Source organism: Podarcis liolepis, assembly GCF_965112155.1.
Source record: "Podarcis liolepis genome assembly, chromosome: 5".
Lineage (NCBI taxonomy): Eukaryota > Metazoa > Chordata > Lepidosauria > Squamata > Lacertidae > Podarcis > Podarcis liolepis.
The window spans coordinates 16207256-16221069 of NC_139556.1; the positions used below are offsets into that span (position 1 = coordinate 16207256).

At 54.1% G+C, this 13814-nt stretch overlaps 1 protein-coding gene across 13 annotated transcripts in view; it reads left to right on the top strand.

Annotated features, from left to right (window-relative positions):
• Positions 1-13814, top strand: part of PAX2 (paired box 2) — a 155424-nt gene that overhangs the window by 5967 nt on the left and 135643 nt on the right. For 3 of the 13 annotated variants that reach the window (XM_083502733.1, XM_083502732.1, XM_083502734.1), the window contains exons 1-4: positions 7747-7885; positions 11322-11490; positions 11725-11886; positions 12769-12966. In XM_083502733.1, coding sequence (XP_083358859.1) covers positions 7843-7885; positions 11322-11490; positions 11725-11886; positions 12769-12966 — 572 coding nt within the window. In that variant the 5' untranslated portion in view covers positions 7747-7842. Of the gene's footprint in view, positions 1-6485; positions 6692-7253; positions 7886-11321; positions 11491-11724; positions 11887-12768; positions 12967-13814 lie in introns of those variants that run through there. The other 10 variants (XM_083502738.1, XM_083502736.1, XM_083502727.1 and 7 more) reach the window with 9 other exon arrangements.

Genomic DNA, 13814 nt, shown 5'->3' on the forward strand with positions numbered 1-13814 from the left:
AAGAAAATGGGAATATTCGACTTTCTCATTAGCTAGAGAGTGTACAAATAAACTCCTTGCCCTCTCGGCCTTCTAGGAACTGAATTGTTGTTTGTTTGGTGGGAGGGAGGGAGGGTGAAGTGCTCCCCCTTTTTCATGGATTTGAGGTGATGGGAATATAGTGCTCCCCCTTCTAATCCTCTCCTGTAGGGCTTTGTGAATTGCAGGCTCTCATCATTTCACTTTGGCCCTGCCTCTACTGGAATTACCCTTTCCAGGGACTTAATGGGCAAGCGCCAGGGTTTTCGCTGAGCCGCAGCAGTTTCCACCTATGTCCCCGTTTTTATGGGTGCATTATAGTTAGGGGGTTATATAAATGTTTTTGTCTGTGATCACTGTAAATCCTAACATTTGCAAAAGGCCCCAAGGCAAGCCAACCTTGGACGGAGGGAGGAGGAGAGAGGACGGAGCCGGGGGGGGGGAGGAAATCTCCCATTACTGCTGATTAAAAGGAGACTTTAATAAGCGCCTAATTCACTCATCGGGAGTTTTATGGAGAAATTAGAGAAGACAAAAATATCTCTGGCGGGGGTGGGGGCGGGAATCCCCGAGAAAGCCTGTTTCTGAGAGGGAAGCCAGACCCCCCTCAAGCGCCTTAAGATCTAAGGCTGTCTAGGAGAACCAGGTAATGTCTCCTGCCCAGCTTGCCCGCTGCATTCCCAGCCGTTTTCGCCATCACCAAATAAAGGAATGGAGATGGGCATTTTCTAGGCGAGAGGGGCGAGGCCACCAAATTACAGCCGCCTTGCATTTGCGGGCTGCGGGGGAGCTTGTCCGTCTGCGCCAAAAGCCTCGCCAAGCGGTTGTTTACCAAAAGCAAGCCTCCTCTCTCCTCACCCCAGCTCCCCGCACAAGGGGCTCGCTTGCTTCCCCATATTTGCAGCTCCTCTCCGGACGCCCACCTGCTTTTCTGATGCATGCAACTGCAAAGGACGTTGCTTGCAGCGAGCAAGCAAGGAAGGAAGCACTCGCGCATGGGTGCACCTTTTCCGCCTTGTTTTGGAGGGGGGCGTTAGTTGCTGGGTTTAACCCTTGAGTTTAAACTCTGAGCTTAAACCCTGAGCTGGCCAGCCCCGCTGCAGAAAACACACACTCCTGAGCTGGCCTCCCCCTTCTCTCCAGCCGAGGCTGTAAAAAGGTCTCCGGCTTGTCTGGGTTTTGTGGCCAACGCTCCGTTGTAAAGAGGAGAGGTTAAAGTGTCGGTTGCCGAATAAAGAGCGGCGCACGTGGGCTTCTTAGCTTTGAGGGCAAACAAATGTAGCAAAGGGGGGAAAGAAAGAAAGGCTGGAGGGTGGGGGAAGAGCCAACAACAGCCGGAGCAGCAGGAGGCCCGCAAGACTCGCCCCCCCCCCTTCCCGCGCCTGCCTCTCCCTCCACCCTGTCCATTCATTTCCCCCTCTGCCCGGTGCCAAGGTGCCCACGCTAAGCCTAGCCTGACTGTATCCGTCAAGTCCCCCAGACATGGAACCCACCCAGGAGTCACAAAAGAGAAAGGGGTGGGGGGGGGAGAGAGGAGGGAAATGAGGGGGTCTTGGCTGGGAAAGAAGAAAGTAGCTTTAGGGGAAATGTGCCGTGGAGTGTGAAATTGCAGCCCATGGTGCTCCATATTGTACCAGAAGCTCTCTCTCTCTCAAAAAAAGCCACGCCAACCCCTCCTCATCCTCCAACGTGACCACAGGGGCAAGGGGGGGGGAGAGTGAAGAGACGGAGGATCCGGGCACCGGGAGGGGTGGTGGGGAGAAAGACGGACCAGGAAGCGGAGGGCAGCGCCAAGTCTCCGCGGAGGGCCCGATCCACCACCAAGCGCCCATTGCTTAAGCGCCCCGGAGTTGGGGAGTGGGCGCCTCGGAGCAATGCAAAGCAACTTCTCAACACCCAGGGCTTCTCTGTGTATTTGCTCCAGTGTTTCCACAAGCGGCAAGTGAGCTTTTTTTAAAGCTCGGCGTGCGGGACATATTAAATGTGCGGAAACGGAGCCCGTTTTAAATCCGCAACGGCTCCGGGTATAGCCCTGTCGCTGCTGCTCTTGTTTTTAACTCTGATTACCCCCTACCTGCCGCGCCGTGCATTTGGGGCGCGTGTGTGCCCGCTTGTGTACAGCCCCTCTCCTATGAATGATAGTCTTATCTCATGCATATAAGATAATCGAGGCTGTCTCCCCTTAGATGACTGCCCAACGCGGTCTCCTTTTAGCCAGAAGAAATGAGCAAGAGTTTTGGTTTATTGAATCAAACCCGGAACTGGAAAACGCCCGGCGTGCGCATTTTGTAGACTAAATCCTTCCCGAAAGGGCAACGAGGTCTCTCTGCCTGTCAGTAAGGCCTGTTTGGAGGCCGCCAGGACCTCGCCGTGGTAGAGGGATCAGACGGAGTCCAATCTGGTTTGGCAGGAAAATATTTGCGCCCCAAAGAAACGAGGAGGGAAATTGGTAGCAGTTACTTGTTAGTGGTGGCGGCGTGGTTTTGTATAGCGTCAAGAAGGCAATAGGGGTCGAGGCGCAAAAATACTATCTAGAGCTCCCTAGGTTAAGATAAACTTCATTATGTGAAGACTCCCAGGGAGTGGGTGAGGTCTCTGAGGTGACCTTCTGGGAGCCTCGGTGTGTTGCAGGGGCTCGGATGCGATCAATAGGTTTGACTTGATCAGCTAAGGAGCCGGGGGGAGGAGAGGAGCTAATGAAGTAAATGCAAAGATCACTATCTCCTCCGCTACTCCTCCAAAAGTTTGTGGGTTGTTGGTTGTTTTTTTTTTCCCCCTTCCAAATTTCCGCAGAGGAGCGGTCGCCTCTTTTGAAGTGTAAATGTCCCGAGTTGGGAGGTGAGCGATGAATAGCGGGGACAGGAGACCCTCTTTGAAAAAGGAGAAAGAAGATTCATTTAAAGTAAAAACGGGGAGAAGCAGCCAAGCCTGACAGGCCGCGAGCGGGACTTGGGGAGTTTTCCCAAAGATAACAGAGAGGGGGGTGGAAGGGAGGGGGAGTTCTTTATAGTTATTGAAATCCAGTCCTTCCATCTGTTTGGGGAAGGAAGAAGGGGAAACGGTTTCAGGGATCCTACTTGAGGAACAACCAACCCCTCAACCCCCTCAGGCTGATAGGAATTGTTGTGTGGATTTGATTGTTGACAAAGCAATTCCTTCAGGAAGTCTTGCTCGGAGAGGGGCAGGGGGTGACACTTCGGATGTGCCGTGAGATTAGAGGGTCTCTCTAACAACTCTTTGGAAGCCCGGAGAGCACAACTGATATACCTCTTCACAGATAAAGATAGCAACCGTAGCGATCTGTTTGTTTTCAGGGCCGTAAATATATACTGTACATATATACATATATAATATGGTTCTCGCGCTGGGATGTTTTATAAGCCCTACGGCTGCAGTTAAGCAACATTCTATATCCGATACTTCAATGGGATTTGGTGGCATCTGCGGCTCTCCACGACCTTCTCGCAGCCGCTTCGCTTCTCTCTTGTTGGGGAGCCCGTCACTCCCTGGAGAAGGCAACGTGTGGACGCCTTTTCTCTAGGTTTGCATTTTTGCACCTGCCCACTCTCCACCCAAGCATTGGGCTCTGGGTGGGAGAGGCTTTTCTCCCTCCTCCTCCTCCTGTATAACCTCGATAAGGAACAGGCCCTCCCCCGCTTCCCCTGCCTCGTTCCCACAATCACAACTATTGTCTCCTTAAATATAGGGTCAGCCTATAAACCTGCTGGAAGACAGAATGAACTCCCCTGTGCGCTAATGACCAGGCGGGGAGGGCGGCGGGAGGGTTGCGGGGAGAGGCAAACAATAGCCTCCTAGGAACAGATGCACCCCGGGGGGGGGCTGCGAAGGAAAGAGCATGGGGGCAGTGGCGTAGCGTAGGGGGTGCAGGGGGCCGGCCGCACCGGGCGCAACATCTGGGGGTTAGGGTTAGGGGGTGCAAATCCACGGGTTAGGGGGCGCAAATTACTTGCCTTGCCCCGGGTGCTGACAACCCACGCTACGCCACTGGGGGGGGGGTTACAAAATGGGTCGGTTGGGCCTAAGTCACCGCTGTGAGTTGATGTCCGAAGTGGGGTTGTGGACTCTGGGCCTGCTTCTTGCAGATGAAATATGTCTTCCATATGTCTGGAAGAAATAGCATGGGAATACCAGGAACTACCTTGTTTTATTTCCAGTAAAAAGGTGTGTGTGGATTCGGTATAATTTAAATAAATTTCTCTGCGCCTTTTCTGGATCCCTTCCCGATACAGGCGGGCGTGTGTGTGTGTGTGTGTGTGTGTGTGTGTGTGCAGCAACTCCTGGGGGGAGGGGGAGGGGAGAGATTAAGTTAAAATCCGGTTACTTTGAAACTTTTCCCTAGGTCTGGCGATGGAAGCTGCGCAGAAAGCAAACCGCGGAGCGCCATCTACAGGCGCAACTGGGAAAGGGGATTTCGCCGCCTTCCCCTTTCTCTGTATTCGTTCCGGATTTGCTTCAGAGCAAATCATGTTTTCCACCTGTATTCTGAGCAGGGTCCCAGGCACACTAGCACAGCCTACCTCTGCCATCACCCAAGCTCCAACTCCACCCTGGTCGGGAGCGGGGAGGGAAGCATTCCTTCTTTGATCTACAGCTTCGGCTGCTCTCCTCAAAGGAGTTGGAAAAAGTCTGAGGTGGGGGGAGGAAATTCAGTCTGGGATCGAGGTGGAGTGGGGGGAGGCGAACAGCACAATATCCAGAGCAGGGAGGTGCGCAACAAAGAGACCCGGCCGTGGGGGGGGGGGCGAGGAGAGACAGCGCGCATAATAAAATAATACATTGCATTACCGGTACAAAAATTATAGGCGAACTCCAAAAATATTATATTGGATATGGCCATAATTAACCAACGACTCCCACGGCCCAGTTATTCGAATTTTAAGCCTACTTATTCCCATGGATCGCAAGAGCGTTGCGCACATATTAGAACTGCCCTCGAACCATTTCCTAGAATAGGCCCGTGGCAAACCGATCTCTGATCCAGTGAAGCAGAAGGACGAGAATTTGGCGCGGGCACTTTCTCTGCTGTGTGACGCGGGCGAGAGGAGAGTCCTCAGAAAACCCGTCCAGCGATTTTGTTTTCGAAAAATAATAATAATTTAAGCCGCCGAACACACAAGCGGGCCGAAAATGTCCAGAAAAATAAAGAGAGAGGCGCTTTTGTAAACACAGAGCGGGAAAGGAGACGAAGAGAAAAAGGGAGAGAACATCAGCTTAAGTGCCAATTTGATTTATGAGATGGAGGAAAATATTTCATCAAGGAGATCCTTGGCTTAACTGGTTATTAAACAAAGAGGTTAGTTTGTGACAGATAAGCGGAGAGGTGGGAAGGATGGATCAAAGAAGGCAGAGGAAGACGGAGCGGCGCTTCGTCTAATGATACAAGCCGAGGAAGGCAACAAAAACCCGAGCTAATATTCACATCTGTCTGTTTATTAATCTCAGGTTGGTTCCCGACTCTCTTTCGTCAGCTTCCTGCGCGTGTTTTCTGATGCCACCTCTTTCAGTTTTTGCCAGTTTTTGAAATCCATATCGTACAAAACATAATAATAAAGAAAAATCAAAAGTTTAAAATGAAAACGGGAGAGGAAAAATTGGAAACAGGCACATTAAGTCATAACACACACACACGCGGTTTTAAAATTCTGTTTCTAATGGATCGAAATGAAAATGCGGGCAGAGGAACAAAAATCTGGGACGTTTGAAACAAGCCCCACGAAGGCGGAAATACCCAACATATTTACTTGGAAGCAAGCCCCATTGGAATCAGTGGGGCTTGCCTCCGAGTAAACGTGGTTGGGACTGGAAAATGACTGACAGCTACCGCAAAAAAAGTGTTTTCCTTCTCATCCCTATGCCAGATTTTTCTTACGCAAGAGTTCGAGGCGTTTTTAAACTGAATTCCCCGCAGGCCCTTCACACAGCTGGTTCGCACAACCCTCCCGATGCCCAGATTAATCCCCGGGACCTCGAGGGCCTCGTCCCCAATCGCTCAGGTCTGCGGGTGGGGGATTGGGGTGGACAAGTGCCTCCTGGCTTTGCTGGCCGCAGCCCCGACCTCCAGGCGACTCGAGGGGGAGCGCGCCGAGTTCCAGCGATTTAAGCCGAGGCCGCTTCGCTGCCCGGGCGGCCCCCGCGTCTCCAGATCCGACCCTTTCGCCTGCGTTTGACTGAGGGGCAAACCGGGAGGGAAGGGCGCGCGCGTAGGCGCGCGCGCAAAAGTCGATCCTCGCCTTCGATTCGGCTCCAGCAGCTGAGATTTCTGGAGGCGGAAGGCCTCCCACATTAAAACAAATAATGGCGGCGGGGGAAGTGTTTTCGGGGGGGGGCACATTTACATCTACATCGGCAGGCTTCCAACGCGCGTAAAATACAAAAGTAGACCCCTTCATCATCCCACGGCGTGGGAGAGGAAAGAAAACAAAGCCGCGAGGACTCTCTGCGCCCGCGGACTTGCCACGGTGCTACCCAACAGTTGATGCCCCCTGCGAGTTTCCTGGCCCTTCCCGGATCCCCCGATCGCCCAACCAACCAATCAACCACTCCGCGCCTTCCCTATACCTCGGCGGTTTTGGTCCTCTCCCCTCTCCCTGGTCTCCTGGATCTACTCCCCTCCCCCGCGCCGGCACCCCCACACAGATATATTTATTTGTTGGTACGTATTTATTTTTTTGAGGGGGTGCGTTTTTCGCTTTGGCGGTGACAGAGCGCCGGACCTTCCTCGCCGGGTCTCCGGCGCTGCGCGTTGGCGAATCCGAGAGTGTTGGAATCTATTGCCTTTGTCTGACAAGCCATCCATCTCTCTCTCTCTCTCTCTCTCTCTCTCTCTCTCTCTCTCTCTCTCTCTCTCTTTCTCTCTCTCTCTCTGTGTGTGTGTGTGTGTGTGTGTGTGTGTGTGTGTGTGTGTGTGTGCCCGGCGAAAAAGGGAGGGCGAGAGCGAGAGGGGAGGGGGCGGAGGTGTGTGCGAGGGAGAGGGATAGCGAGTGTATGTGTGTGTGTGTACGGAGAGGGGGGGAGTCCGGGGTGAGATCTGGAGGGGGGTTTGCCGCTTTTAGAGAGGCGCACACCGGCGACGGCAGCTCCATTCTCCAGGCAAAGCTCGTGGCAAGCACATCCCACCTTGTGCAAAAAAGAAAAAAAAAGGAGACGGGGGGAGGAGAGAGAGAGAGAGGAGAGGGAGGGAGGCGACAAGGAAGGAGGGAGCGAGCGAGCGAGCCAGGGGGGAAAAAGTCTGGAAGGACCAGGAGGAGCCGGGTTTCCTCCTTCGCCCTCCGCCTAGGGAACCCGGAGCAGCGGAGTCAGAAGCAGATCCTCGACGGCGGAGAGAAGAAGCGCTTGCCTGGGTGACCCACCGGCCCATCGCTCCCGGATTTGCCGCCGTGCCGTCGAACGAACTTGGCAGAAGCGAACTCCGCGGCGCCGGCGACTTGGAGAGCCGAGCGCGACGCTGCTGCGCTGCGCCGGCCCGACGGGGCCCCCGCCATGCCGTGCACCTGTCCTTGCTCCGGGTGGGGATCGTGAGCGCCGCCGAGGAAGGAAAGTTCCCTTGGCCCTCCGCCGGCCCAGGAGCGGCAGCGAGGGAAGAAGGGCGACCCGGGGGGCGGCGCCACCACCGCCGCCGCCGCTTCTGCTTCTCCATCTTCTGCTCCTCGTCCAGGCCGTCGCCCGGCTCCCCGTCGGCGCGCCGAGCCGGCTCCCCGTCCGCTCCGCCGCGCCTCCGGCCCGATTCTCCCCCAAGTGCCGAAGTTGACTCTGCGCGGCGACACGGCGGCGTCAGCCGACTTCTTCCCCTTCCTCTGCCTCCCCATGGATATGCACTGCAAGGCAGACCCCTTCTCCGCTATGCACCGTGAGTACCGGCAGCAGCCCTCGGCGCCGCCGCCGCCGCCGCCTCCTCCTCTCCTCTCCCTCCGCACCTGAGAGCCCCTTCCCCGCTTGCCATCTCCGCCGGCTGGAAGGTGAAGCAGGAAAAAGGCCGGGCAGCCGTGGCAGTCCTTCCACTTTCTAGTGGACTGCGGGCCGGGGGGGGGGGAAGAGGTTTTAGAAGGGACCCTCTCACCCCAAACTCCTGGCGACGCTGTTAGCGGAATGAAGGCTCCCAAACTCCCTTTCCATAGAGCCAAATCTTTGAAGTAGTTCGGAGGAGTTCTGGACTTTAAAAATGCAACCCCGGGCTTCAGTTAGGCAGGAGAAAAGCCCGTAGAATATAATGAAATTATAACTGGATAGGAACATAATATAGTGTGCTTATAAGACGTCGGTGTAAATCTATACACTGCCTTTCCCCTTAGATTTTACATTATCTGATTTGTAATTATTAAACGGGGGTCAGGAGAGGAAAAGCCAGCCTCGGCGTAAGCTGAGAGCGTTTCCTTTAAAATAAGGATTTTAAAGGCCTTTCCGTTCGATTCGCTTTGCCTTCTCTGAAGTTTTGTGCGTTGAGCTTTCCGTTTGCCACATTCCCCCGCCGCCCCAAATCCTCGGCCTGTCTTTTAAATGCATCCATTTCTGACGCGGAGGGGCAGAGGATCCCGGAATTGTTTCTCTCTCAGTCCATTTCAGGAGGAGCAAAACCCAGAAATCAACCCGGCTCTTTCTTCTTATTGTCGCGGCTCACCATCGCCTCGCTTAACACTTTTTATTTAAAAGGAAATAATTGCGGAGGAACAATTCTGTTTAAAACAAAACAAAAAGCAACAACATTCAGCTGAAACCAGAGAGGGGAGACTGAGAGAGTCAGTAAATGAATAATTAACAGCAATCCCTAACTTTTGACATCCTTAACTTTCAAGCATATGCCCTACACAAAAATCACGCTTAAAAAGACACAAAGGAGGGGGAAATAATGTGTAAGGAGTTAAAACGTATTTTGGGACTAGGAAATCGGGCGAAAAGGACCGATGTTCCAACCAATAAATACCTTAAAAAAAAACAAACCTAAAACCGACCGTTGTCTATATTTTTCGCATTTTTGACATTTCGTGTCAATCACCTGCCTCTTATAAAAGCCAAACTGAAATGATTCCAGCTGCAGTTTGATGTAGGAATGTTTTAACAGGCCGAATCCCACATTAGTTATATCTAGAACTATTTAAAATTAAACAACGTGGTTCATCGGAAGGTTTAATTCCCTCCTGCAAATGCGTTGGGTTTTTTTTGTTTCTTGGAAGTGGGGTAAATTTCGTACCCCCACAACCTCTTCTGACTTGCTTCGGGTAGAAGCGTGCGCCATTCAACGAGCGCCCTGCGTTACAAAGGAACGGCCGGAGCACGAAAAGCGAGAAGCAGCCGTAGGAAAGGGGAAAAAAGACGGGCTCTAACCCCGAAGGAAGTGAATTCAGAACTTGGGCTGGTGTGTGGCTGGGGAGACGCAGGTGCAATAATCTGAATTATTAATCCCTTAATCTTTTTTGCATCTGTTGCCTTTTAATACTCTGTAATGCGAGTTATCAAAGGTGCCCTGAATTATTCAGGAATAAGGTGCTGCAGAAATTGCCTGCTTGGTAACTTTAGAGGCAACATCTGCAGAAGGTGACCCAGACAAATGAAGGAAACAAACAGGTACAGAGTGAGAAAGAGAGGGCGGTCAACGCCATTCCACCTGCAAAAATAAAAAAATAAGGAGAGACAGTGAAAAGTGTGCGGTGGATGCTTTGGGGGGGGGGGCCGGGGCGGTTGCAGGAAGACGACCTGAAATCCCCTCTTAATTTCACGAAAACAAAGCCGTGGCAGTGGTTGGGGAGCGGCGTCGTGGAGTGCATTTCTGTGCAACCTCCCGGCCAATAAATAGGATGTAAGCGGGCTTTAGAAGCTGCTGCTCGCTGAGCATCCTGGAAGGTGCTCGGCGAAGAGGTGAAAAAACTCTATTTGCGAGAAAGGACTGGAATCGATCGCAGGGGCAATGAGAGTTTCCACTAAGTTCAGAGCCAATAAGTCAGTGTCACTGAGTACCGAGGAGGGTGGGAGCACGGCAAAAATACAAACAGATCATTTTTCAGTAAGCTTGGGGAGGAAAAAAAACCCAAAGACTTAAGATCTCTTTTTCCCTTTCCTTCCTACCTCGCCCAGGCAGCAGCAAAGGTTAGGTCCGTTGTGTGCGAGTTAAATGCAGCGCTCTATTCACCTTGTGGGTGTAATCACTCCAGGGACCTTTTGACACTTAACATCGCTCCGGTACCTATTCCAGTTAAACACCGGAGAGGGGGCTTCAAGCAGCTCCAGTCCACGGCAGGTTCCGCCTGGGCTGGAGCGCCCGAAAGGGAAATATTTCGGCTTAAGTGAGTTGCGGATCGAGGCGCAAGGGAGAAGGGACCGCGGGGAAAGGCTAATAAACAACAACACCGGGGGGGGGGGGAATTCTCTTAGAGCCTTTCGGCGCTGTCCAAAACATCCAAACCCCCACAGATTATTGTGGCAAGCGCTGGATTAAAATCCTCTCCGTGAAATTCCTGCTTCGAGGACAGCAGGGATAGATTCCTGCCCCGCTGGATTTAGCTATATTATAAATTATTAGACTGCTGCAAAAGCAGCTCAGGTCTGGGGGATTGTCTCAGATGGGGAGGATAAAGAGGAATATATAAAAAGATATATGGCTTTAAAAAAATTAAAACACAGCGCACCCGAAGCTGGTATAAATTGTTATTCCTCTGAAAAATAATTCTGTATAATGGGAGAAATTATCCTGAAAAGCAAAGAAAGAAAAAGGAAAGATATAAAATGTTAGTGAGGGGGGAGAAGAAAAGAGACGGACTCATTCGTTCTATTTTTATACCAGCAAATAATTTTGCTATGAAACAATTGAGCGGCCCCTCAGAAAGGAGTAGGATTTCGCCCGTGTCAGAGCATCGAGCCCGACCTGTTTGGAAACTTGGGCAGAGCCGAGTGGAAATATAAATTGAGGGAAGAGAAGAGAGAGAAAAGGAGGGGAGAATTTGAGGAGACCTTCCTCCTGGGCAGAGATTTTGGTTTCCGGTGGGAACGGCCAAGTCAATCACCTGCCACCCTCCCCAGGGTGGGAAAGACCCTTAAAAAACACACAGGGGAGCACCCAGCCCCGTTGGGCGCCACGAGAAGGCTCCCTTAGCCGCGGGGGTCGAATCCTGCCTGCCTGCCTGCCTTCCCACCCCACCCCTTCCCCTGTCATTGGCGACTTGTCCGGCTTAACTGCCCCGACTAATGTTTCTCTCCCTTTCCCCTCCTTTCCCTCCCCTCTCCTGCCCTCCCTTCCCCACCCCCGGTGTGCGTGGGTCTTCGCTGGTGTGTGCGTGTTTCTTCTCTCTCCCCAGCAGGGCACGGGGGTGTCAACCAGCTCGGGGGGGTGTTTGTGAACGGCAGGCCCCTGCCGGACGTGGTGAGGCAAAGGATCGTGGAGCTGGCTCACCAGGGGGTGCGACCCTGCGACATCTCCCGGCAGCTGCGGGTCAGCCACGGCTGCGTCAGCAAGATTCTGGGCAGGTAAGGCCCGGGCGCGCGTGGGGAGGGCAAGCGCCGCCAGGGGCGGGGAGGGGGAGAGAGAGAGAGGCGCCTCGGCTGCCCTTTGGCAGAGTCTCGGTGTGGACCTGGAAGCGGAGCCCTGGACCCCGGGGGCGAAGGGAGGCCCGGCTCGTCGGCGCTGCGCACCCGCCACCCAGCCACCCAGCACCCACGCTCCTCTCTTGCTTTCTTTTGTCTGGCACTATCTTAAAACAGGGACCTGCTGTGGGTTCGGAAAGAGGGGGAAAAGCCCACCAAGCAAAGAAACAAAGCGATTGCAACCCAATTTGCTGTGAGACCAACCTGCAAGTCTCCCCTCCCCGCCTCCTCCTCCTCCCAGCTAAGACAGGCCGGGCCCTACTTTCTCTCCACCCCCAGGTCAGCAGGAACCAGCAGGCCGGCAGGCTGCCTCTCTCTCTCTCTTCTCCTCCTCTCTCTCTCTCTTTTTCTTCCTTCTCCCCCCCCCCCCTTCGTCAAGTAGATGTCACCGCCCTACAGCAGAGCTCAGCTCAAAGGGGGAGTGGGGAGAAGGCCGGGGGGGGGGGGCAGCTGAGCCGAGTGCATGCCAGGGAGGGGGCTGGAGGGGGTGTCCAAAAAATGTAGATTTTCCACTATCACCCCGCTTTCTTTGCAAAGGATTTGCAAAGGGATTAGCAATTGCCCGGCGAAGGGCAGAGAGAGAGAGAGAAAGAGAGAGAGAGAGACAGAGAGAGAGAGACAGAGGAAAAAAGATGCGTCTGGGTTTTTTAGGGGGTGGGGGAGACCCGGGACCAAGCGCTGGGGAGGAAATCGGAGTCGAGGAAATCCCCCTTAAAAAAAACAAAACCAACTCTCAGTTTCCCCCTCCCCCACGGTTAAGTGTGTCTAGCTAACTTCTCCTGGCTGTAGGTTGGCATGGGCAGGGGGGAAGGGGGAGTGTTGTGGCCAGGGTGCCCCCGGCCTCTGCATCGTCCTGCCCCGCCGAACCAGGCGTTACGCGCGCCAAGGGCCTGTGGAAAATGGGGGTGGTGGTGTTTCCGGGGCTGACTCCAGGCAAGGCGGACCCTGCAGCCCCAGGAGGACAGCCCCAGGACGGGATGCGAGAGTGGGGTTTCCCTTGCAGATCCGCGCGGGGGCGGGAATGCGGGGTCCAAAAATCGCCTCCCCAACCCGTTGGCTTGCGTGCACGTGTTCGGGAGCGGCGGTGGGCGCGGGGTGCGTGGATGGAGGCTTCCCTGCAGGCTCGGGGGCTCAGCTTTGAACCTCGCTCTGCACTTGCAGGTACTACGAGACGGGGAGCATCAAGCCGGGCGTGATCGGAGGCTCTAAGCCCAAAGTGGCGACCCCCAAAGTAGTGGATAAAATCGCCGAGTACAAGAGGCAAAACCCCACCATGTTCGCTTGGGAGATCCGGGACCGGCTACTGGCCGAGGGCATCTGCGACAACGACACCGTCCCCAGCGTGTCCTCCATCAACCGGTGAGTCGCACACACCAGCGCCTCCTGCGCCCCCAGCCTCTGAGCGCCACCGGGTTGCTTTCCTGGCGGGACACCCAGCCTGCCTTCTCCCCCCACTCCGCCCTTGTCCCTAGAGGCCCTGAAGACCCCTGCCCACCCCAACAGACGCTTCCTCTCTTCTTCTCTGAGTCCTCTCTCTCTGTGTGCCTGTCTCTCCCTCGCTCACACTTAGTCTGAAAGGACAAAAAAAGAGGTCTCCATCCTAACTAATGGAGCCACTCCAGTTTCCGGGCGCGCGGGCGAGCTTCTGGACCGCTTCTGTATCTGCCTTAGGGCGTGCCCGTGGGGCTCCGACGGCTTGTCTTGGTTCGCCGGGGCAGATTTCCGAAAGGAGATGGTTATGGGGCTAAGGAAATGTAGGGTGGCGACGCGGGTAGGGGGAGCCGGGAGCAGGGTCCACGGCGCATCACCCCAACAGTTGTTTCGGCGCGCAATTGGCGTCCGGTTTGTTGGGGGAAAGAGGAGATGGACGCGCTCATAGTATCTTTGCCTCCCTGGGAAAGACAGGCGTTTTCTCTCCGGTTAAACCTCTCAAAACATGAAAAGCTCCTATATTGTGGAGACGATTGCCGTGCCGTTCAAATACCAAATGGTGGTTTGTCTTAAACAAACAGTCTTAACTTCTACGACTACTTCTTCTTTTCCTCCCCCTCAAATAAGAGGCCTTTCTTTCCCCCTCCCCCGGGCAATGACGCTTCCTTTTGGAGGAAGAAAGAGCTCTCGCACCTTTTCGAGCCCCTCGGGAGTTGGAGAAACTTCTGAAAGGAAGATTCGCTTAGGTCAAGGGTTACAAACAGTTGTGTGCTGGC